Consider the following 23,634-nt stretch of genomic DNA (forward strand, 5'->3'; position numbering starts at 1 on the left):
GAGGCCATGTAGAAATGTTAAATTTGTAAACAAGGACGTATATGTTGCAGTAGTATGGAGTGGAGCGTCTGGATTCGGTCAAAACGTTGTAACGGAATGACCTGTCCAGTGGTTCTAACGCGTTCGTAGCTCGTCACGAACCTCATCTAAGCGCTCGATACACATTATAACGCGTTCACCCTCGTCGTCAAGACTGTCAAGACTTTTGGCTTTGCGATTCCTCGATTCTCAATATTGTTTACCGTTTGTTGCAAAAAGCCAAGTAGGGAGATGTCAGAAGAAGAGTCTCATGAGCAGGCATCTTCTCCATCGCTATGGTCATATGTAACCACTCCATTTAATTCATTTAATCAAGAGCCCGTTTCACTAAACTTGACTAATCAAATCCACCACAAACAGGTGTTGCGCTCACTGCTCTATCCCGTAAACCAGGCAGGAACAAGCCCAAATGGACTTAGATCTCGTAGCTCTTCAACAAATATCACGACTACTGCTACAATGGTTCCTCCAGACCGTCCATTGTGTCCACCACCATCAAATTCACGTCTGCAATTAGCAAATGTGATTCGTGAAGCCTTGGATGTGGACGATGCTGAGTTTCAGGATACGAAGGCTGTGCTGCTTGAGACGTTTGGATCTGATGTAAAAAGTTATGCCATTGAGGCCAAACGGGTTGTGTCTCACTCCCACTTCTACGTGATTTAGACAGTACAATCGGAACTGGGAGCTTATAACGTGCTTCTTGGCAGCGATGCAGCATTCATCAAACCCACTGACTTTGATTCGCCTGCTAAATATGCTGCATGGAAGACCGCAGAGCAAGCTGATATGGTTAAGCTTGCGTTGCTGACTGCCACATCAGAACCTCGTGCGCTTTTTTCTGTGACTGTCGTGGAAGCTGTGGATATCATGGCTAAAGATAAGAATGGGGCTAGTAATCCGTATCTTGCAATCTTTACCGAAGATCGGACGTTTGTGTCGCATGCTGTGCAAAAGAGTGTTGATCCTGTTTGGAATTTTACCGTTACGATGTGAGTGTTTTGGTAGATGTGACATGGTATTGTCGACTTTGGGTTCCTTTCGGAAATAAGCTCTTCCCACGTTTCACTTTTTTGCTATTGCTGCTTTAGACCAATGACAAAATCAAGCGACCCATTCTTCATTTCGATATGGAATCGGCCAGGAGGTGCTCGTGGGCCAATATCACCGAATACTAAAGAATCCTTCTTGGGGATGATGGAGTTGGACTTCGCGAGACTTGTCGAAGGCACTAAAAATGGTGCTACCCTCAGTCTGAAACTGCCATTGAGTAAACGGAATAAACGGAGCCATGTTACTGGAACCATACATATTGTTGTTGATAGAGTTGCCCAGGTATATTCTCGTAGAATACCGTCCCCTTGTTTTGCTAGTGACTGGGACATTTCTCATTTGCTTTCTTTGTGTGTTCTCTCTAGGCTGAAAAGGCAAAGTTTTGCACTATACCGTATGAGCCACGCCTTGCATACACAGCTCTTGCCCAAATGTTGCTTCAGCATGACTTGAGGAAGGCATCGCCCGCTCTGAGTGTTCAGTCAAGGGAAATACTGCTGATTGTTGCCTCTATATGGAGGATTTCTGCACAGTCTTCTTGTATCATGTAAGTACCCTATGCGGATTTGAAAATGCAAACACTCTTTCTATACTGTCTGTTTTTGCTGACACAATCAACTTTCTAGATTATTCGAGCTGGCAACTGCTCTGTTCATTGAGAAACGCATGGAGACTCTACCTTACTATCAAATCTTTTTCTCACCTGCTATGGCGTTAACGAGGGTTGATACGTTTACAATCAAGGATGTAAGGTCTTCTCCAGCCTGTGACGCGCGTGACAGTAGTCCAATATGTCTGTTTTTCGCTAGACCGAGTCATTCATGACGACATTGAGGGGACTGCACCTCGTTCTCAATGGTCGGCTATCAGACATGTTTACAGATCGAATAACAAAAGAACAGGGTGATTCGGTGACAACAATCCTTGTCATGTATATCAAGAATTCTACTCTGATACCACGTCAAGTTGCCGAGCTAATAACGCCCATCAAGACGACCATACATGTAAAGCTACTGATTCAACTTTCCAAGAAAGATGCCCGGAATGACTTGCATACATTTGTTGTTTAGAATGCTCTGGAGGCACGGTTTATTCAACTCCACACGACTGCCGAATCGATTGGAGCAAAAGGAGCACAAGGAGCTGATTTGCATAGCTTGGTGACTTTACTTACGGGTGATTTGCAGGGACTCGTCGACAATTTGGATGGGTTATTACTAGAGTAAATGATAACATCCTATTCCACCATTTTTTTCTCCACCGTGTTGACCATCCTTCTTTTCGTTTTAGACGGATGCATGTACCAACAATGGCCGCAATTGTCTTTTATGAGCGACTTTCATTGGAATTGGATGCTTATGCCGCTGATCCAGAACCGGATTTGGATGATGCTTTTGCGTTGTGTCGAGCTGTTGTTAAACTGAGGGTCGCGTATGAGAGTATTGACCATAGGTATGTAATCGCTCAATCTAAAGACTTTTTTTGCGATCGTGACTCTTCAACAAAGTTTTCTATTACGGTTGGGTAGGCTCGCTGACAAGTTTCGAATCACCTATTGGTTTATTGGTGCTGTGAGGGCATGGTTGGCTGTTACAGGTATGAGCACGAATATGATAAAAACAGGACTAGTCATGTTAACTACTGTTTTATTAGAACGCAAGATACACGAATGGGCACAGAATGCTGTTGCTTTTGACAAGGTATTCAACAGATAAAGCACACCGCTGCGTGTATTTACAGTCTCAATCTGACCGAATTTTTCTGTAGTTTTTGCCAATTTCACCAGAAGAAGGGATTCTACATTCAACATCCGTCATTGATTTGTTTACATCCTTCCAACAACAAGTTGACTTCTTTGTTGGAATTGGATGGCCGGATGTTCGTACAGAGAGAGTGTTTGTGTCTCGTCTCGTTGAGGTATTACTGGGCATTATGTTTGGGTTTTTTATGTCGCGGGATAAAGTCGTTTTCTCATGCAATCTCTCCAGATCTTCACAGAAGCAATTGAACGATACAGTAACATTCTCAGGCGAAGAATTATTGGCGACTTTGAAATTGCCGAGATTGTCAAGACGGCATCCAAGGAACCACTACCTATAAAGAGCGAGCCACCAGCAACCATTGGAATGAAAATTAACTTCAAGATGCCCAAGATTCTGAGTAAGAAGGTGCAGCTTGGAGAGGATGATGTTAGAGTACTCAGTACGGTGAGCGTTGTAACCCTTGGCCCAGCTTTTTTTCTTTCTTGTAAGCTCACACAATTGCTAACGTAGGCTTGTGTTAAGCTGAACGATTTACATCACATGCCTGAACGATTAGAGTATCTTGTAAAACGACTACCAGAATCTTCAACAGGACCCATTCCTGACGACGAAGCAGCACAAAACAACCCAAGTCTTCCACCACGAAAACCTAATAGAGACGCACTACCACGACCACCTCTACGAATCACAGTAGTACGTGGTGAGTATCATCCATGTGTACGACCTCTCGCTACGGAATTGTGTATAGCTATCTATGCCAATGGTCTAGAATTAGCTCGTACCCGTCGTATTCTACAACGTGTACGACCAGTATGGCATGAATCACTACATCTAGTATCAGGTCGTGGGGCACTGGAGATCTGCTTGATACATTGCCTTCCAGAAGGTCAAGAATATATAATGAGCCGATCAGTTCTTGATTTCCCAGATACAGGAGGTGATCAAACGGTCCTCCTTTCACCATTTGGTCGAGTCCAACTAAAAGTAGAAGTAGGACAAACTGATGCAGTCGAGTTTGCACTGGAACGTGCCAAATGGGTTTGTGCCAAAGCCGAAAACGCAGCTATAGATGATTTCGTAAAGACGCTATGTCACGATCTACGACCACGAATCAAGGATTGTTGTAAACGACATAAACGCAAAGTACTTGCGGATGCATTCAAGGCGTGGGTGCCTACCAAACTAAAGATGGTCAACAGTTCAGGGTTTTTGGGCTCTATGAATGGAGGAAGTGGAGCCAAGACGCCACCTAGTGTGAGTGATTCGTCATCTGTTACCAATATGGACGAAGAAGAGGTTGAGATGGATTTAGCTCCGGTGTTGGGGTTTCTGAACTCCAATTTACGAGTCATGAGCTCTAGCATGTATGATGATTTGGGAAATAAGGTGATTCGACGTATTTGGGATCGATTTGTGAGAGTTTGTGAGGGGTTGTTGGTGCCTCCGTTAGGAGAAGATGGTAAAGACAAGAAACCGTGGGATGAAGCTCGTGTAGCATGGATGAGACAGGCTGTTGAAGTGAGTGAGAAAGTTTCTTACAAAGGAAATTAAACGAGATATTTGTTGCCTTTTTTCTCATCGTTTTGTATAGATCTTTAGAGACTTTTTCCATTCTGATGGAGACGGTTTGCCAGTACCCGTCTTGCATACAGCTAGATACATGCAACTGACTCTTACTATGGAGCACTACTTTTACTCGAAAAACCATATGCGCGACTTTGTTGCCAAGTACTTGCAGGATGTTAGAGTTGATGGTGGAGATTCCTCGATAGCTGGGAACGAAGGGCTGGGAGTTGGTGGTGTTGAAGGACAGCCGGATGGACCTGAATGGGCTTTGAGGTGATGGTGATAGATGCTTTTTTAAGGCAGCCATGTTTCGTTTGGTCTAACTGTCCTTTGCCAATGACGCTACGATGACTGCATACTAACAGCAATACAACTGTAGGCTCGTGAAATTATGGATGCCGCGAGGAGACTCAGTAGATAACATCTTGAGAGCTTGGATTGAAATGAAGGCTGTTATATTGTCAGCAGCAGAAACAAGCTCTGCGTAAATTATTTCTGTATTCACATTTCGCATTTTTTGCATCTCGAAAGGGTCTTTCATTGTAACATACGTTTCATTCAAATATGCCATATTTATAAAGGACTTACGAAGCATTTCTTCTTCCAAGTAGATTTGCAGCGACGGAAGACTTTGCAATCGGGCTGAGAACTGAGTTTACGTCGACTATTTGTAAACTTTAGTAATATATTTAATATTTTCATGTAACGCGTCAAATAGCTGCTAATTTGCCTCTTGTTCGACCGTTCAAAACCTCTCAAACCCTCCCACTCTTTTGACATCCAAACCTCTCAAAACAGGAAACATACCAAACCTCACCAGGATAAATAGATAGAGAAGCCATGGCAGTCGGCCACAATCACTCTATAAAGTCGCTTCTACTGAGTCTGGTCGTAATAAGCTTGTATGTGTCGCGGACTACAGCAACGACTTTAACATATAGGATGCAACCACACGAACGAGCTTGCTTTTATGGAGCTGCAAAGGCTATTGGAGAAAAGATTGCGTTCTATTTTGCTGTAAGTGGCATCCATGTTGGAATTGGATTGTGATGTTTTTGTTGGTCATTAAAAAGGTGGAATTGTACGATGGATTGACGTTGTCAAGTTATGGATTGAGCGTGTTGAGAACTTGACGGGAAAATCCACAATTTGAATGCATATTTTGATTATATTTGCACTGTGCCTTTGCTCTTTTGTCTCTTCCGAGAAACACAACTTGAATGCTATCACCCCTAAACACTGACACCGTCCTCCCTTCCCTAGGTCCAATCAGGCGGCTCATTCGACATTGACTATGAAATCCTCGATCCCCAAAACCTGCCCGTCCTAAACGGCGACCGTGAAAGACAAGGCGACTATGTATTCGCAGCGAGCAAAGTCGGTGAATACACCTTTTGCTTCTCAAACACAATGTCTACATTCGCCGAAAAGTTGGTGGACTTTGATATATCTGTAGAACACGAACTGAATGAAGGTGGAGCCCTAAAACCACCCAAACCGAATGTAGACAAGGAAACATCCATGGATGAATCGTTAAGAAAGATTGGGGATTCATTGTATGCTGTACAGAGACAACAAAAGTTTTTTAGGACGAGAGAGAATAGGAATTTTGATACGGTCAAGAGTACTGAGGGGAGGATTTTCTGGTTTGCGCTGATACAGGGTGGGATGATTATGCTGATGGCTGTATTGCAGGTGTATGTTGTGAGGAACTTCTTCAGGAATCCGAAGGGGCCTAGGATTTAAAGATAGACAACGACAAAACCTTTGTAATAGTGGTGGGTGTACATATATTATAAAAGAAACTCGCTGCTTGCTGCCTGTCTAAAACTACTCTCTCTATAATCTATAAAACGTTTCTCTAAAAAGTCACAGTTCTCTATAATAATTACGCATACTTGATTGTCTCTGACTCATAGTTCGTATAGCACAGAAACGGATTGGCTAAAAGCTTGGCATGGTTGACCTCAAAACTAGTTTCCTTCAACCCCATCTTCGATGTGATGAAGGGAGCCATTATCTGTCCTGTCAGCGCAACCACCTTGCAGCCTGTCGCACTGAGCCATTCAACAGTAGCTTGGATTTTTTCAAAGCACTCTTGAGACAGGAAGGGTGGATCCTAGATAAACCAAGAGATATTGGTCAAACAGCTCAATGTCGGTATATGGTAGGGGGTCCAGAGACTTGCCAGAATAATAAACGAGCAAGAGCCTTGTAGGTGAGCCGGAAGAACCAGGGGTTTGTCATAGTCGTATTTGACAAACTTCGATCCATACACGGAAAACCTGTCGTCGTATTCCAGGACGATAAATTTGGATGTGTCGACTTGGTCCATGGTCTTAAGAAAGTGATCAAAGTATGGTTAGATAATCTTAGTGAACCAATAGTGGTGACGGGGATTTTTTTTTCACACCTGAGCAGTGACGAATATAGTGGGAGTGCACAAGCACGCGATATAAGACCCATCTTGAGAAATAGACTGTTTGATCGCCTCATTGACCATGGCTGTTGCAGTCTCCTTTGAATACCAAAATTGTGACAACTGCCAATCTTCTCCAAAATCTGCCATAGTAAGCGGTTCAATAACCTAATAGGACAGAGTATTAATAATTATTTACTTGGAAACCTTAGTATCCAATTGAAAGGGTGCCATAATTAGTTTGCAATTACCTCTTTCGCTGCTTGAATGATGTGAATCTTCTTGAGCTTTTCTTCTTCAGCCTCCTTGTCTTTCATGAATTGAGCTAGAGCGGCCATTGCATGAGAGGAGAGTTGCAGGTCATCGTCGTCTGACATTGAGCCTTTGGTGGGGTTCTGTTCAGCGTCTTTAAAGGTGTTGAAAAAAAAGTGAAGCCAATTGATGAACGAAGAACGCCTCCATGAAACCTGGACTTATCGCATGTTCAAGCACCTTTAGACCATCGGAATAAAACCAGTCGGGCTTTACTCTAAAACACGTCAGAAAATCCAAACCTCACTCGCCTACGCGAATGACAACTAGTGCCAAACACCAACCAATTGCTGCACCAAATTATAAATCCAAATCTGTTCATTCAACAATTATATTCGATATTAAAAACAATGGACACGTCGAGGATGACTGCTGTTTACAGAAACTTGCCGAAAAGATACCAATCCCAATAGGTTTTCTCCCAAATCCCAATTCAAGTTATGAGGGATTGTTGAATGTATGGTCAACGGACTCGGATAATGTTCAGTCGATTTCAAAGGGTCAAGGGCTGTTGAGAAATCGGAGCTAACGATTCAACGGACGCAGATTGAAGGCCACCAGATTTCGGTAGATGCAAATACGAAAGCCTGCGATTCAAGGCATAATATAAATAAATACAATGCATGATATTCCGTCTCGGTCAAAAGCATCTGTGAGCGGTTATCACATCGGCTGCGATTTGTGGTAGCCGAATCGAACTGACTGTGAACAGCCACGAGTCATGGTCAGGTACATAGTAGACGGAGCTGGATACTCAAGAGTTGGGTCTTCAAAATAAATAATTAATTTACAATGCATGAAGGCATAAAGTTTCAAAGAATCTGTGGTGATGAACCGAATTTGTGCCTCAGCGCAAGTCAAACCGGCTGTGAGGCCAGACTGTCTGAAATATATGGAAACCATAAAAGTCGTCGGTGAAACTGTGTTGGCTGACGGTTGTAGCATCTTGACCAGATCGACTCGTTTAACTTGCTTCGGTTTGTCGAATTGTCCCTCCATCGTATGAATCATGCAAGGCGGAGGAACTCTGTTGGTGAGCAACCTTGCATGATTTAGTTTGTGGTCTGTGGTTCCTTGCATGAAAGTTGCTGATCTGTCTTGAGGGGATCGTGAAATGATGGGCACCTTTTGACCAGAAGCAAAAGTAGCCTTATCGAAAGGTATCCTGCGATTTGGAGCCTACTTGCTGGGCAGATCAGGTCCAACAACCACCAAGAACCTATATCTGATATGAGACGCCAAAGGAATGGTATCCGATCGCACGGTCTTCACAGACTTAATCCAGACTAATGGATTCAAACATGGACAGTGCACAGTCGCTAGCAACAATGGTCTGTACAAACGTTTGCTCGAGTGTATCTTACCTTGCTCGTGCATTCCCAAGCACAACGACGCGACGATGTATGGAGAAACAAGGGAGACAAGGTGGCATAACTCGTGGAGGTGTCTAGCTCATTGGTGAGGGTTTCCAACTGTAGAAAGTCGAATGCGGTGAGCGGAAACCTTCAACATGACTGCAATTGGCGAGTTTTTATACATGTAGGAATGGGAGGGGGGTCAGCACTCCTCTGTACCTTCCTTCCTTGCCCCTTGACGCTTTTCGTTTTTGCAGCAAACAAACGACGCTCGGGCAAGCCAAACCATCACTTGACTCTTTGGTTTTTCCAATCTCCTTCCAAATTAACAGAGACAGCTTGAGCATCTACATCGAATCAGACTGAAATCGACTTACGCAGTAACGTCCCTACACCACACACTCTCTACAAGGTAACCTTCAAGCTAACGCAATCGAGAACCGGTCGTTTTACACTTGTTGGCGGTGAATCTAACTACTTTTTTCTTTTTCGAATCGTAGCTTGCCAACATGAACAACATTCAATCCAACTCTGCTGCACCATGGCCACTGCAACAAGCCGTACCATCCAGTAATCCAGCTAGAATACCTAGAAAACGCACTAAAGCCGTTGATATACCGGTATACATGATCAAGTCACTTGTGCAGAGGACTTCTGAAGCCACCATAATAGAATGCCAGCAACCGAGACAGAACTTGGACTCGCATCTCTGATTGACTGCTTGTCCAGCTGCTTCCGGATCTCTGAATCGTTGTAAAACTTGGTCCACCCCTGCTACAACCACACAAAAAAAAAACTTGATACATATTGTCATATAGATCTTCTTGAATTTTTATAGTAGTAGTAGTATACACACATGTCTATAAGTAGTACTAGTAATTGTCGCCTCCTCATAATAATATAGATGAGAGTAGTTTGGCACCACATTTGAACATCTTAAATTGCCTCAATTTCTTTTTTTTCCCTCATCTCCAGTTCCGAGCGATTGTTCTATTTAGCTAGTTTTTGCGAATCCCTTGCATCCGACTCTGATCCGATAAACGACGTCAGTGGCTTTTTTTTTTTGAAGTTATTCGCTTTGCCAAAAATAACCGCTAAATCATCGTCGCAAGCGATCTCATGCTTGTTCTTTCATCGAACGTTGACCTACCTATACCCAGTTGATGACCAAAGAGCAAGAACAGCGCCTCCACGAATTGCTAGCAAATCCGATCACCCCTATTGCTGTTGAACAGTGGTCGAATTGTGCTGAATGTAAACGTCGTAGAATCCTTTGCTCAGGAGAGCGGCCTAGCTGCTCCCAATGTATACAAAAACAGGTATGTTGAAAATTTGTCGTACTTGTTGGCCGCAGATCAAATTAATGTCAAAAGCTGCATCAAACTGACTTTTATCACATTTGACATAGAAAAAATGTGTATATAGTAATACGAAACAGGTTCCATTACGACAAGATGGTGCCAGAGCACTGCTCATCTCCACATTGGAAGGAAAAATTGTCCACTCTGAAGCACGTGCACGTTTTTTGCTTGACAGGAGGAAGCAGTTGATTCGCCAAACAAGACCGATGTCTCCGATCTCGCAAAAGAACAATAGCATGGTGTCTAGGCTTCCCCAATCGTTAATATCTGGTCAGTTTTTTCTGACACGTGGTGTGATAATCTTGTTAAAATTTTCAAAGTAGAAAAGCTTACTCATGATGACTATTTCTCTTAGAGTTGCTCAGCATGTACTTTCAGCAAAAGGCAAATGCATTGCCATATACGTTCAATGCTCGTTTCTTTCAAAAGCTAATGGATCAGGGATCACTGCCTGATTATCTTCTCGACATTAGTAAGTCGAACCAAGATCCAAACACGATGACGCATTCTGAGTATGCATTTAAGAAGCAGCTTGACTGTACTCACAAATTTCTTTACTTTTTCTCAGTGATGGGGTTTGGAGCAATGTTTTGTCGCAGTGAACTACTCGCAAAGCTCTTTCCAGATATAAATATGGACTGCTTGACAAATGTCAGTGAAGATTTCCCATGTTATGAGATGGCTGATCGATTCATGATGAGTGCTCGTCGAGGGATATGGGAGAATTTTCAGAATTATCCGACTATTCATTCTGCCAAAACGTATCTCTTATTGGCCAGATACTATTCACGTAAGCAGGAGTGCTTTGCTGGCAACACTTTCATAGTTTTGTTCGCCATATAGTGTTTGATCCTTGCTGAAAATTTGTGTTTAGGTCGAGAAAACGCACCAGTGGCGTTCATGTACGGGTCATTAGCATCGCGTGCAATCACCAAGCTTGCGCTCCATCTTGATCCGGACGAGCTGCCGGCAGAAACGGATCCACCGTCTGCTGAATCCATCAGAATTACTCGACCGAAAACTTGGATAGAGAGGGAATACTATAGGAGGCTCTTTTGGAGTGTGTGGTACCACGATAGAGGCAAGCTGTGCATCAAAAGCTGTGAAGCTAGAATATTGCAAGTACGATATGTCTCCTAACAAGAATCTTTTGACACAGTGTTTTCCTTCATGATTGGAGTACGGCCGTCGATCTCAAACAACACCATCACGTGTCGATTTCCTTGCCAAATGAGAGTCTACGACTCTCCAGATAGAAATATAGACTCCACTGCATTCGCGTCTCGAAACGATACTCGTCGGGATCCCGATCTCGGTAAAGACGTGTATGGGCATCTCCTCGTAATCATGTCAATCTTGGATCGTGTAATGCGAATCGTGTTTGATAACGGAGATACTAGAATCGAGGTGGCCAAACGTCTCGATTTGCCATCGGGGCCGTCCAGACGACATGAACTGTTGCTTGAGAGGGAAGAGATTGATGGCCTCTTAAACGAGTATTTTCAGACGTTGCCTGATACGTTGAGGACGCCGCTTTCTGTGACGCATCCGAATGAAGAGAGGGAGAGAGTCGCCTCGGTTATGATTCATCAGATTTTTCATACTTGTCGTTTACTTTTGCACCGCACTTGGTGAGTACTTTGAGTGTTGTTGCAGTTCATCAAGTGGGCTAACTGGCTTTGAACTTCATAGTTTGCTGGCAACAATGTCGAAACTTGCAAATGTGACTCTCTCGACGTCATTTAAAATAATGATGGATTCGTGTCAGGCAGTGGTGCAAGGCATGGGACTGGCAAGACAGATGCTGACTCGTAGACGAATGGTGATTTCGTTTGCATTGGTGTTTCCTGCGATGCATTGCTGGTATGGTTTGCTTTTGCTCCAAGCAACTCACAACCGATGATCTCACTTCCAAATCCTTCCAATATTAGTATGGCATTAAGAGAAACGTATCATCTGTTTCCTCAGAGAGCTGCCGAAGCTTTTCTGATTATTTTGGAAGGTTTGGCTGCTATGAGCAAGCATGCGCTGTACTCTGGTATGGTTGGGTTGACGATCTATGACGCATGGAAGCCGAAGCTTTCAGTGTTTGAACCGCAAGTAAGGAATCAAATAGAAGGGTGGCGGATAGAGTGTGAAGAGGCTGCACATAGAGCTAGAAAGTCTCAGTAGGATATATGGATATATAGAGAAGGCGTGTGGAGATGGACGCAGGTGAGGAATGTACAAAACGGAGTAAAGTTATAGACGAGGGCAGTGACAGAATGTGGGAGTAATTATTCGCATAAAATCATAAATCATCTGCATTCCAGGACCTGACGCTGAAAAAATAAAACATGCTCATTCATTCCAAGATCCACTATTTGGCCGGTGGGAAATGATCGAGACGCCTCTAATATTTGTAAGGGCCCCGGTGTGTTGTAAAAAGCCATTTAAATTCCAGTCCCCTTGATTGCTTCCAAAGCCTTCTCGATCAGCCTCTCGTAGAATGACATCTGTCGAGCTGCAGAGACGGATGGCACATACAGATGAATCTGACAGACTTCTACGGCTTCTGAGGAAGCACAGGCGCAAGTTCATTACCTTGCGGTGCGCCAAATGTAAGGGTTTGGACGCCCGGTTCTGTCGTTGCTCTCCAGAAACGGAACAAGTGAGGAAACCTAATCAGACAAAGTCACTCGTAATTCTCTAACGATTTTCATGTGTGATATTGCAGAGAAATATCTTGGTCGACACATCAGAAGCCCCCCTGCCAACTTCCATGTGAGTAACCAAAAGTTTTTGTCACAAATTTTATTGCGGCGTAAAAGCTTAAAAGCCCAAGATCAAATTTTTTACGCCATCATTTGAAATCTGATCTGGTATCCAGTATTCTCTCGCCGCTAACCTCTTGCTTCTCACCTATATTTAGACTCGTTGCTCCTGGAGCTGGGATATTATTACCACAACATCGGAATATCCAGCAACATGCCGCTCCATATTTAAACCCTCAACCACTCACCTTCTCAACACCACGGCCAGGGCCACCAATATCTCCAAGTCTGGCTGCCTCTATTCCCAAAGGTTTGATCGATCTTTTTATGGTAAAACTCAGCACTTCCGACCGTCTAACAAAATCTTTATTTCACCAGAACATGTACGGATCTTGCTCGATGCCTGCAGCAATAGCCCGTACTACCTATGGACGTATCACCCATCTCGCACCTACAAGCAATGGGAGCGAGGAATTATGCCATTGTACCTATTGGACATTTTCTGCGCCTTTGGAGCGTTGACATGCCGAGACCATCGTCTACGACCGTCATTCGAGAGGCTCATACAGCGGCAACCGCCGTCTCGTAATGAAGATCCGTTCTGGGAGCTAGCTGACAAGTTCATACGAAGTGCGAGGAATGCGCTGACGAGTACGCTGGATCAGTACCCGGATATAGCTGCTCCACATGCTTATCTGTTGTTGGGCCGGTACTATGCACGTAAGTGAATCCGTTGCAAGTGTTGAAAATTCGTTTTGCGTTTCTTGACGTGTCGGCCAACATGTCGCACTTTGGTCATGTTTTTTGTTTCTGTGCCGAAACTACTACTGATGTGACAATACCGCACCATACTATTCATACTCGTACTAATACAAACTCGTCACCCACCATCATGCCTAGTACGAGAGCAGATACCATCTGCATGGAGTTTCGTATCTTTGGCAGCACGATCGGCGCTGTTACTGGGGGTAAGTCACGCTTCTCAGACGTCCAATCCCTTTAATCTAACGCACTTTCGCTTCCTTTCTAGTTGAATATGGATCCCGACGAGCTGCCAAGACCGCCCGTAGAGAGATCCGACGAACCAATGATATCAATGATCGAATCACTCTCAACTCGTCCGCAAACCTGGGTAGATCGTGAACACCACAGACGCTTATTTTACACTATCTTATCATATGACAGAATGCTAAGCTTCCTCTTCGACCAAACACCCATGATCAAAGTGTCGTACATATCATGTAGATTTCCAGCCCCACAACCACTATATATCGGTGCTAATGTAGATGATGAGAATGCTCCGATTGGCCCCCCGACTGTGACTCGAGACTATGATCTTGGCAAAGACGCTTCTTCCTACTTTGCAAATATCTTGATTGTTATTGATCCCATCATGGAATTGTGTCTTGAGCAGTCACTCAAAATACCAGAATACAGCATGACGCAACGGAAGTTCACAAAGGGGGATTTCGACACATTGGATGAGAAGTTGAACGCGTTTTATCAGGCTCTCCCGGAAACTATTAGTAATTGTTTCGAGGTGCTAACGGAGGTTCCAAACTCTGAACGTACGCTCAGGCTGATGATTCACCAGTGCTATCATACTGGGAGGTTGTTGTTGTATCGAGCTCAGTGAGTTGTGTTTGATAAAGTTGGAACTTTGTCTAGACTGATATGCAACGACTCGTTAGATTGTTATGGCTCATATCGGAAGATGAAAGTGCTGTCCAGAACGGTGGCTGGGACAGAGAGATTGCCTTCCAGGTCATTAGGCGGTCAACCACTGCACTGGTCCAGGGAATGGTGCACATTATTACGACGAATCTATTGTCAGGGTAAGTGGAGTTACCGCAAGGACTTGTCATATACCTATACGAGAAGTCTTATACATCCTTCTACTTGCAGTGCCTTTGGATTTGTCTGGACTGGCTTTCAAGGCGCCCTGGCACTCGCCGAGCTATACTCTGTAACGCCAGAAGAGTCTATGGCGGGCTCATCTATCTTGATTCGAGGTCTTGCTCTATTGAGCGAGAAATCTCTCTACGCTGGCCAGTTTGGATTGGCGGTATGTGATGTATGGGAACCGTTGATAGACACTAGTGAAGACTGGTGGACGACTCAAGTAGTACCTTGGAAGTTGGTGTGTGAACGGGCAGTGAGTAAAGCCAGGAATATACATATGAACTCATGAGATTGGCCGGCCTCAATTCGAAACAAAAAAAAGTGTACTATGTCGATGTTGCTGGATATATGATGTATGAATTAGATGGATATTATTGCATCCTCAACCCACACAATTGTATATGTGATTCTGCTGGATGGAAAACATGTGAATACCCATTATGATACCATGACTTTTTATTTTATATATAAATCACAGTTGCACCAGTATTATACAGCCTATGGTTTTAGATCTCGCTCACACATGCGAGTTTGTGGTGTGTACTTTGGCAGATTGTTTGGATTCGTGCCAGGATTGCTTCCAATCGTGTCAGTTGAGGACTGACACTTTCGACTGCTAGTTCGTCCAGGATTTCTACATGACGACCTTTATACATACTAAGATTCGTGCGTTAGCAAAAAAGGCACCCCAAAATATATTGCAATAAACTAACCTTGTCTTCAAAGACCCTCTAAACCTCGTCAAGAACTTGTGCTGCAACTGCTGAATCTGTATCGGCAAAGCATCACGATGAAACTGTATAGCAAATATGCTGCAAACCACTGATGTTTCTGCCACATGGAATTCCACAATCAAATCTTCCGGCAAGTCTGGTGCAAACATCTTTGCATCACAGTCTCGAGCTGGGAATAGTGTGTCCTCTGGTGCTGCTTTTAGGATTTGGATCGATTGGCCGATTTGGTTGCTGATTCGTTTGAACATCTAGGGTAGCAGGCTGTTATTATGTGTGCAAATGCGACGTTTCGATGTTCGTTGACTTGTACCTGCATCAAGGATATTCGATCAAAACCAGCAAAGAAAGAATCTTCTACAATGCCTGTAGCAGCCACTACTCCATTTCGAGCTAGATGTAGCTGTAAGCTGTGACGTTAGAGACACGTGGTATCAGCAACTTTGCGATGAAACGCCAACCTGAAGCAGCGAATGTGGTTTTGAGTTGTTTACAGTGACCTTGTAAGGGCTACCACGATTGTAATGGTTGAATTTGATTGTCAAATCCTAAGTTCGATTAAAAGATTCTAAGTCCAAACATCCTGAGCATTCAAGGTTTCGAGGGGTTGAGCTTACTCCTTTGACGATACTGGTTCCATTCACAGTGAGAAATCCTTTTACAGCGTCGTTACTGAGAAATAGGTTGAGAGTCATGGCACGAGCTTCAAAGATTTATGAACTGTGTTCTTACTTTGGTGAAGTTATAACCAACGTAGCAGCTGACGTGCTCTTTGGACTAGATCCTAAGCTCACAATCATTCAAATGAGCAATTATTAATTGAACCTAGACCAAGACTTTCAGCGTAAACTTACCAACATCAGCAGATCCTGATAAAATGATGAGCGCTTCCTAAGACGATTAAAGCATGAGCAACTCTGCTTTCAGCTCGGAAATGCCATGTTGATAAATTTAATTTACTCGAAGTAATCGTCCAATCTCCTCCAACACGACAGGAATGCGATTGTCAATCAGATTTACCAACTCTCGTTTCTACAAAAGGGTGTAAGAATGGATGGTTGGCAAAAGGAAACTAGTGAGACTTACAGTAGATTCCCTTTGCTTTAGAGCTAGAGTTGCCTCGTCCAGCTTTCCTATTTGCACCGCATACATATTGGAAATGCGTGATTTTGTTGAGATTCAGACTGCCATGGACATAGACTGGCGCATGTACTTTTCATTCAAATCGCGCTACATTGTAAGTGATTTCTGATTCATTTCGCATTTGATGCTTATTGGTACAGTATATTCGTTTGCATTTTTTGGTTGAGCTTTGATTCACACAGTTAAAAGTTATAAACTACCACAAATCATCATGGTAACTGATATAACATATTCGACGCAACAGTCGTCTTTGACTGGTAGCCTGAATCTGGAGACTGATATATCGGAGACTCATACGCTGGAGTTTGTGGCTTCGAAGGTCGTATATGGTTTTGATATCCTACAGCCAACATCGACGGTTTCGGTTGTCCGACACCAGTTGGGTGTTTGAAGATTTGATGTGCCAGTCCTGGATCCTTGTTATTCCATTTTCGGTAGGCTGAGAATCCCGCTATGATGGCTGTGTGTGTCAAAAACGTACGTTTGGTTTTTAAAAGATCACAAGAAGCACGAGAAATTTGACAAGACTTGCTGCAATGAATTTAGCCAAGGCCTTAATTACCATCGAGGCAACCACTCCAGTTGACATACCTCCTTCTCCACCACTGGAACCTGCGGTCAAAGCAGGTTTGCCTACGCCATGGCCCAGTGGAGCGGCAGCTGCAGTGGTTTATGGCATTGCCTAATATTGGAATAGAAGTGCATCAGCAGGAGATCAGAATGCGATTGCCGTAATGGTATTGCTGAGTCCTAGTGAATTGACCGACCCTCATAACCTCGAATCCGCTCGTCATCTTACCGCGGCTGCTCGATTTGGTGAACTGGGCATCATCTTCCCATCTGCTGGCGATGGAATCATAAGTGCCGGAGTCGCACGGACTGGAAGAGCCTGGGCTACTATATCTACTGGCTTTGTGGTTGTGTTTGGGGGAGATGATGCCAACGCCTTGGTTGCTGCATTTGTTGTCGGAGAAGGCAATTTGGATGCTGCCTTCGTTGTTGGAGAAGGCGCAACTGATGCTGCCTTTCTAGTCGGTTAAGGCACCTTGGATGCTGTACCTGGCGTCGGAGAGGCCACCTTGGGCGCTGCACTTGTTGACGGTCGACACCTTTCCGGCAACTTTTTCTTGGCTGCTAAAGCAACGGTTTGTTTCTTCTTATTCAAGTTGTTGTCTTCCACCATTATTTGCTGTATACCATGCAAGAAGTGTGTTTGACCGTTACTAGTTCAAGTTGCCCGCTCTTGCTTTTTTAGAGGTATATGAGTGCCTCCCTCAACGAAAGATAGGCATATAGGCTCAATAGTCACTCTCTGCGCGTCAGTATACTTCGTTCCCCCGCGCTTCGTGGTGGTCGTTTTGCAAACAGAGAGGACCCCGGCAAACGCTGCACAGGCAAATTTAACGCAAAGTAGACATTTTTCTTTTACTACACGGAACCCAATAGTCAACTCTGGCGCAATTGCCGTTTTGCACGCTTCGTTTCGTGATTGAAGAATTTTTATAACAAACGCCTTCCAAATTGATCCAAATCACACAGCCGTACTACATCACTTATGAAACTACCACAAATCTGTATAGGTCGTGGACGACCTTACCGGACTATCCAAAACCTTCGTTGCCCTATCAGCTGGCCCGACCGGATCCCGGAACTGCGTCAAAGACGGCAACTGATATACCATATTCGGAGCCGACGCGCTTGACTGATATCCCGGAGACTGATGGACCGGAGACTGATATTCCGAAGCCTCATATGATGGACTCTGAGACTTGAATGGTCGAATTCGGTTTTGATATTGGACTGCAAACGATGATGGTTTGGGCTGTCCAAGACCAGTTGGATGCTGGAAGATTTGATGTGCTAGAACTGGATCTTTGTTTTTCCATTTTCGATATGCGAAGATGCCTGCTATGATGGCTGTGGTGTACCGAAAGGCGTCGTTAGGAAAATATCAGAGGCTTAGAATTGCACTGAGACACTTACCCACGATGAAAACAGCCAAAGCCCCAAATACAATCGAGGCAATAACTCCAGGTGGCAAGCCTCCTTGGCCAGTATTGGAAGCTGCCATGAGAGTTGGTTCAATCATCATATGTCCAGCTGGTGGAGCAGTTGTGTTTTCAGGCATTGCCTATTTTGGATAACAAGTGCATCAGAATTTGATTGGAGTATTGGGGCTCCCTGAATACTATTGAATCGATACTGTTCAACATTGAATCTGTCCCCTTTCACTTACCGCTGCAGCTCGATTAGCTGGACTTTGCATCACCTTCCTATCAGCTGGGGATGGAAATACAGGTGGAGGGCTCTCAGCAACTGGAGGAGCCTTGGCTACTACTGGTTTGACTGTTGTTTTTGGTGCAGCTAGTGCCTTGTGTGCAGGACTTGTTATTGGGAGAGACACCATTTCAGCAATCTTGGTGGGTGTTACGTGATGACTTGTAGTGTGTCCATCGCTGGAAGGAGTGGCAACGGTCTCGTTTCGTTTATGCAAGTGCATTGCTACTATGATTCCCTTTATGATGGAGCTACAACGACAGACGAGTTTGGTTAGTTTTGAGAATGGAAGGGAGGTTGAAGGTGAGCATATATCAACCGTAGTTCTCTCTATCACGGCAATCCACTTTCTCGATGCAATATTACTTACGTTCGCTGTCTACCATTAAAGTAGTGCGTTCGACCTTCGTGGATTTCAAATTATTGTTGTCTGTTGTTTAGCGATATCTGCGTACCTCTCTCAAAGAAGACGGACAGACAGTCTCAATGGTAACTCTGATTTATTGTAGCTCTTCTCTCGCGGTGGTTTGGCCTTGTGGGTGTTGTTTGGCAAACAAGAGGGCCCCGATCAAAAGTTGTAGCTTTAGGTAGAACTGAGTTATTTCTTGTGGAATCCTGAGGGAAAACCTTGCTCGAATCCAAAATAAGAGACGAACACTGATGTACAATAAAAGGTATATTTCGGTTCTTGCTGATGAAAGACCATACTCCTTGAAAGGCGGCACACCCGTGTCAATTTCAAAAACAAATTTTCATCACTCGCCAGCGAGTTCATCTATAAAGCCACTCATCCTGCGTCACCACTGCTGGAGCGCTTGCTAGAAGGTAACTTTAACTGTTTCTTTTTCAAAAACACTAACACCAATCCAAAAGCGGCCATAGAGAGACCAAAGACAAGCAGAGATCCAACTATTATTGCCATTGGCTCTGCAGCAGTGCTTGTATTATCAGACATTGAAAGAAATCCTGCAGTTGCAGATGCTACGGTAGCTGTTGTGATGATGGTAGGTTAGTTGAACGCAGAGGTTGAACAAATCAACCTACTTGCTATAAGATCTTTAACTTCAGCCGCTTGCTGATCCCGTTTAGCTTTGGTTTCAGGAATGTTCTTGTCAGTTTCGGCCATAATTCCAATTCTAGGCTCTTGTTGTGCTCGTCTCGTTTTAGCCTGAGCAAAGTTCGTGTCAATGTCGGTCTGGGTGTCATCACCAAGTTCACGAGCAATAAGTTTAGGTTCGACATCCATTATTGTTGTCAGTTCTTTGATTTACTACTGTGGTTCCTGTCGGGTGCGATGTGCGTCATCTCAAAAGGTAACATTTTTAAGAGGTGACTCAAAGGTGGAGGCATAGGCGACAGGGCCACGTATTCAGGCAGAATCTCAAATTTATAAAATTGCGGGGACATGTTGGCGAGAAGTCATCGACACGCAAGTCAACTTGGGCAAATGGCAAATGGATTGACATGTATTTCGGGCTACTTTGCTGTCTCCGAGAAACCCAATCAACGAAAGACCTTTGGAAACTTGCTTGACTTGACAAGATGGCTGAGATTGAATTGTTCCAAGTGCGTTCTAAACGCTTTCGGGCCATGTTGAAAGTTCTGGGGGTTTTTTCAGTTTCGCAGGGCGTGTTCGAAATCGGCCAGGAAACAAAATTGAATCCAGTTTAAGTTGAAATTGATTTATTACCCACACAGAAAGGGATAGGTTATAGATTTTGGGGTGGGTTCATAATAAAAATCTTGGAGATACCAGCATTGGAAAAGTATGAGATCAAACGTTGAGCCAGCCAACACATCAGTGAAGAAAGCACAAAGGACAATCATATTAAACATCACTAACGGTCTTGCTGTTACGTTTCTTGCCAAACATGATGACAGCGATTAGAGCAACAACGAGAGCAGCAGCCAATCCAGCAAAAGTGGTGACGATTAAAACTTGAGTGGTACCAGAGGATGGACCAATGCTCATTGTGCCTTGATTGGCAGAAATGTCACGGGCCAAAAGCAACTTGTAGCCTTCTTGTTCCATCGTGTTGTCTTCGTCTAGGGAATTTCACTCAGTCAGTTACTCAAAGTTGAAAGAGTACAATTCTGGAGAAGATTGAACAGAGTCTTATAAGACTCACCTTCGAAATCACGTTTGCTGTTAGCTACAATTTCAGCACTCGAGCCACGAGCTCGTAAGCCTAGTTAAAAAGCAGAGCAAATGGGTTTAGCACACGAAGATTTTGATATCTTGTCGGCCAACGTGAAAGTGAAAGACAAAGGAGATGTGTCACTTACTTCCGAAGAGACCTTGGACTTCAGCCTCTTCAGCGGCAATTTTACCCTGCACTTCAGCTAGTTCATTTTGTAAGAGATCAGCAAGACCACGACGAGTCAATTTGTTGTTTTCTAAACCATCGTTGAGTACCCGTAAGTCCATCGGTCGACACGATCAAGACAAACGACTATTGACAAACACTGGATTCAGAATTACTTTGATTCTTGGCGGCCTTTTTGGCTTCTGCTTCTGCTTTATTAGCAGCAACTTCAGCTTCAGCTTTTGCTTTATTAGCAGCAACTTCAGCTTCAGCTTTTGCTTTATCAGCAGCAAGTTCAGCCTTGAGATCACGAGCTCGCAGGTCTAATTAGGAGAAAGGAGGAAATTTCGCTGAATCAATGTTTTGCATGTTTGATCACCCAAAGCAGAAATGGGAACCACGTACTTCCCAAGAGACCTTGAACTTCCGCCTCTTCAGCGGCAATTTTACCCTGAACTTCAGCGAGCTCATTCTGGAGGAGGTCAGCAAGACCACGACGAGTCAATTTAGCAGTGTTTGGATTTGTAACTAGAATCAGACGTTCAAGTTCGGTAAGCCAAAAGTGAAAGTTGACGAGAACAGGGCTTCAATCTGCACAACAAACGAGTCCTTACGTGCAGCAACAAGGCCACCAACTTTTGCCAAATCACCAGTAACCTCATTCGCGACTCCAGCGCCGACGTTTTTCATTGTTGCCATAAGATTGGAGCCTCCAAGAGTAGGGTCAGCGCCGATAACTAGTTCGAAAAGAGTGCGAACGTATAAGTGAGTAAATGCGCCTTGTCAAAAGAATGTCTCGAGCAGAAACCGCAAAAGCACATGCCAGCATTGACGACAGCTAAAGGGTCTCCAGAAGCAACATCTTTGAGGGCTTGTTGGACCTTTATAAATGAGTATTGTAGTTACAACTAAATCTGAAAGGCAAATCCCCTCGACTGGTACCTTTCCAACATTCTCAGTGACTTCCTCTTGAACAATCTCATCAACCTACAAGTCCAAATCTTGAGTAACTTGATCTCAATTTCAAACCATCTCAATTGCACATACGTACCTTTGATAATGCCTCGACTACACCACGAGCAGCAAGCCTTTGTTTGGCTGTCTTGGCTGCATCGGCAGCTGCTTTCTTATCGGCCTTCTTCTGTGCGGCTAAGGGGATAAGACGGTTTTAGTGGCATTCGTAAATCGAGAGCTTTCCTTTGGAATGGCAGGTACTCACCAGCAGCTTCCTTCACAGCTTTGTCAGCATTAGCTATATCGAATCATACGGGATTGTGAGCAATTCTGTTTGACGCGACAAGAATCGACTTTGAGAGTGGTTCCTAGTTGCTCACCCCGAGATTGCAAGTAAACTTCGGTTTCTGTTAATTGTGCGGTGAAATATTAGTCAATGAAACGAGTAATAATCAAATTTATACAATGCGATTCGAGTATCTGCTTCTTGACTTGATGTGGAAACATGGTGACAGCGAATGAGATGGTAGTGCAAACATCGGTTAAGGTTCAAGTAGAAGAAGAAGCAGGTCATTCGACGTGAATTGAGTTCAAATGTACATTCTTGCTCTGTTGGCACCCTCTCCATATCAAACAAAAGCAGAAAGACATAAAATTTCAATAATTTCAAACATGCCTTCGATTTCGAGACTCATGGTTGGCATAGGGGTTTAAAGTTGAGAGTAATAGAGATTGATGGTTTGAGGTCACGAAGCGATCCAAACCGATGATTTCTGGGTGTTTGTTTGTTATTTGGAAAGTGACGAGTATGTCTGACTTGATGTGATGAAATGTTGTATCCGGAGACACCCTTCGGCAGATGAGACGTTCACAGGAAACATGGAAAATGATGTTCATCACGTAAGCTTCGTCGCGTCTTTACGTGTCTCTTCTAGGTATCAATCGTTTCCACTCGAGATGTTGTTGTATGTCCCCAAGTCCCCCACGTGGTTATCCCTTTAAGGCAACCTAACAAGTAAGCATATAGTCTGCTATAGCTTCGCTCATCTCTTCCCCCCTCCTCAACATGACTCTCCTCTATATAGATGCAAGAATGGTAAATGATTTACCGGTTGTTTCCAATCTCACACGCGAATACCACAAACACAACAAAAGCCTATGCGGTCGCTCGTCTCTCGTAGTAACATTGTACCTCGTACCCATTGATGCTAGCTGTACTGTTCTGATTGCGCTAATCTGTGTAAGGGATTGCTTGCATTTGACTGATAGAAGAAGGGGCGAGTCTAAGGAGCAAACTGTTTGAAACCAACTAGGAACCTTCCAACCCATGGTCAACTATGTGGCTGCTTTCGGGTCAGCCCTTCTTCTTGTCTCTCTCCGCTGCAGCGCTGACTGGCATCAATCCACACATCTTGAACAGGCTGATTCTGCCGCCAGCCATCGCATCGACCATCGCTTTTGGCTGCATGATCCCGATATTTGTGTATTATGAAGTAATCAGCCATTCCAGACCCGCAATCTCTCTCATTGTCTTTGTCTTGTGTGAGTATTGTACAATACAACAATAAGTCTAGCATGATAACACTTGTCGTGCTTACAACCTCACATTGTATCACCTAGGCAGGACCATAAGCTATATTTTACGATGCCTAACCATTGCGTACTACCCAACAGACTTCAATCTGTACTTGGCTGCCACA

The 23,634-nt window shown here is 44.0% G+C and overlaps 3 protein-coding genes across 3 annotated transcripts; 2 read left to right on the top strand and 1 right to left on the bottom strand.

The window, feature by feature from the left end:
- Window positions 1–270: 270 nt before the first annotated feature.
- Window positions 271–4,909, top strand: SmJEL517_g05077 (uncharacterized protein; the record flags this gene model as incomplete). Its single annotated transcript, XM_031171005.1, has 15 exons — window positions 271–642; window positions 706–1,031; window positions 1,131–1,374; window positions 1,458–1,639; window positions 1,719–1,839; window positions 1,902–2,096; window positions 2,163–2,314; window positions 2,383–2,544; window positions 2,621–2,688; window positions 2,746–2,792; window positions 2,860–3,009; window positions 3,081–3,299; window positions 3,366–4,373; window positions 4,447–4,694; window positions 4,801–4,909. The coding sequence occupies 15 exons, from the start codon at window positions 271–273 to the stop codon at window positions 4,907–4,909; spliced, it is 3,603 nt and encodes a 1,200-aa protein (XP_031023026.1).
- Window positions 4,910–5,261: 352 nt separating this feature from the next.
- SmJEL517_g05078 (uncharacterized protein) lies at window positions 5,262–6,167 on the top strand (the record flags this gene model as incomplete). Its single annotated transcript, XM_031171006.1, has 2 exons — window positions 5,262–5,438; window positions 5,685–6,167. 2 exons carry the CDS (start codon window positions 5,262–5,264, stop codon window positions 6,165–6,167), a joined length of 660 nt encoding a protein of 219 aa, XP_031023029.1.
- Window positions 6,168–15,029: 8,862 nt separating this feature from the next.
- Window positions 15,030–16,406, bottom strand: SmJEL517_g05079 (uncharacterized protein; the record flags this gene model as incomplete). The annotated part of the gene is made up of 9 exons (XM_031171007.1): window positions 15,030–15,180; window positions 15,237–15,505; window positions 15,568–15,657; window positions 15,716–15,802; window positions 15,872–15,926; window positions 15,987–16,038; window positions 16,109–16,145; window positions 16,215–16,286; window positions 16,341–16,406. The coding sequence occupies 9 exons, from the start codon at window positions 16,404–16,406 to the stop codon at window positions 15,030–15,032; spliced, it is 879 nt and encodes a 292-aa protein (XP_031023028.1).
- Window positions 16,407–23,634: the final 7,228 nt, after the last annotated feature.

This window comes from Synchytrium microbalum (assembly GCF_006535985.1).
Source record: "Synchytrium microbalum strain JEL517 chromosome Unknown SmJEL517_scf0041, whole genome shotgun sequence".
Lineage (NCBI taxonomy): Eukaryota > Fungi > Chytridiomycota > Chytridiomycetes > Synchytriales > Synchytriaceae > Synchytrium > Synchytrium microbalum.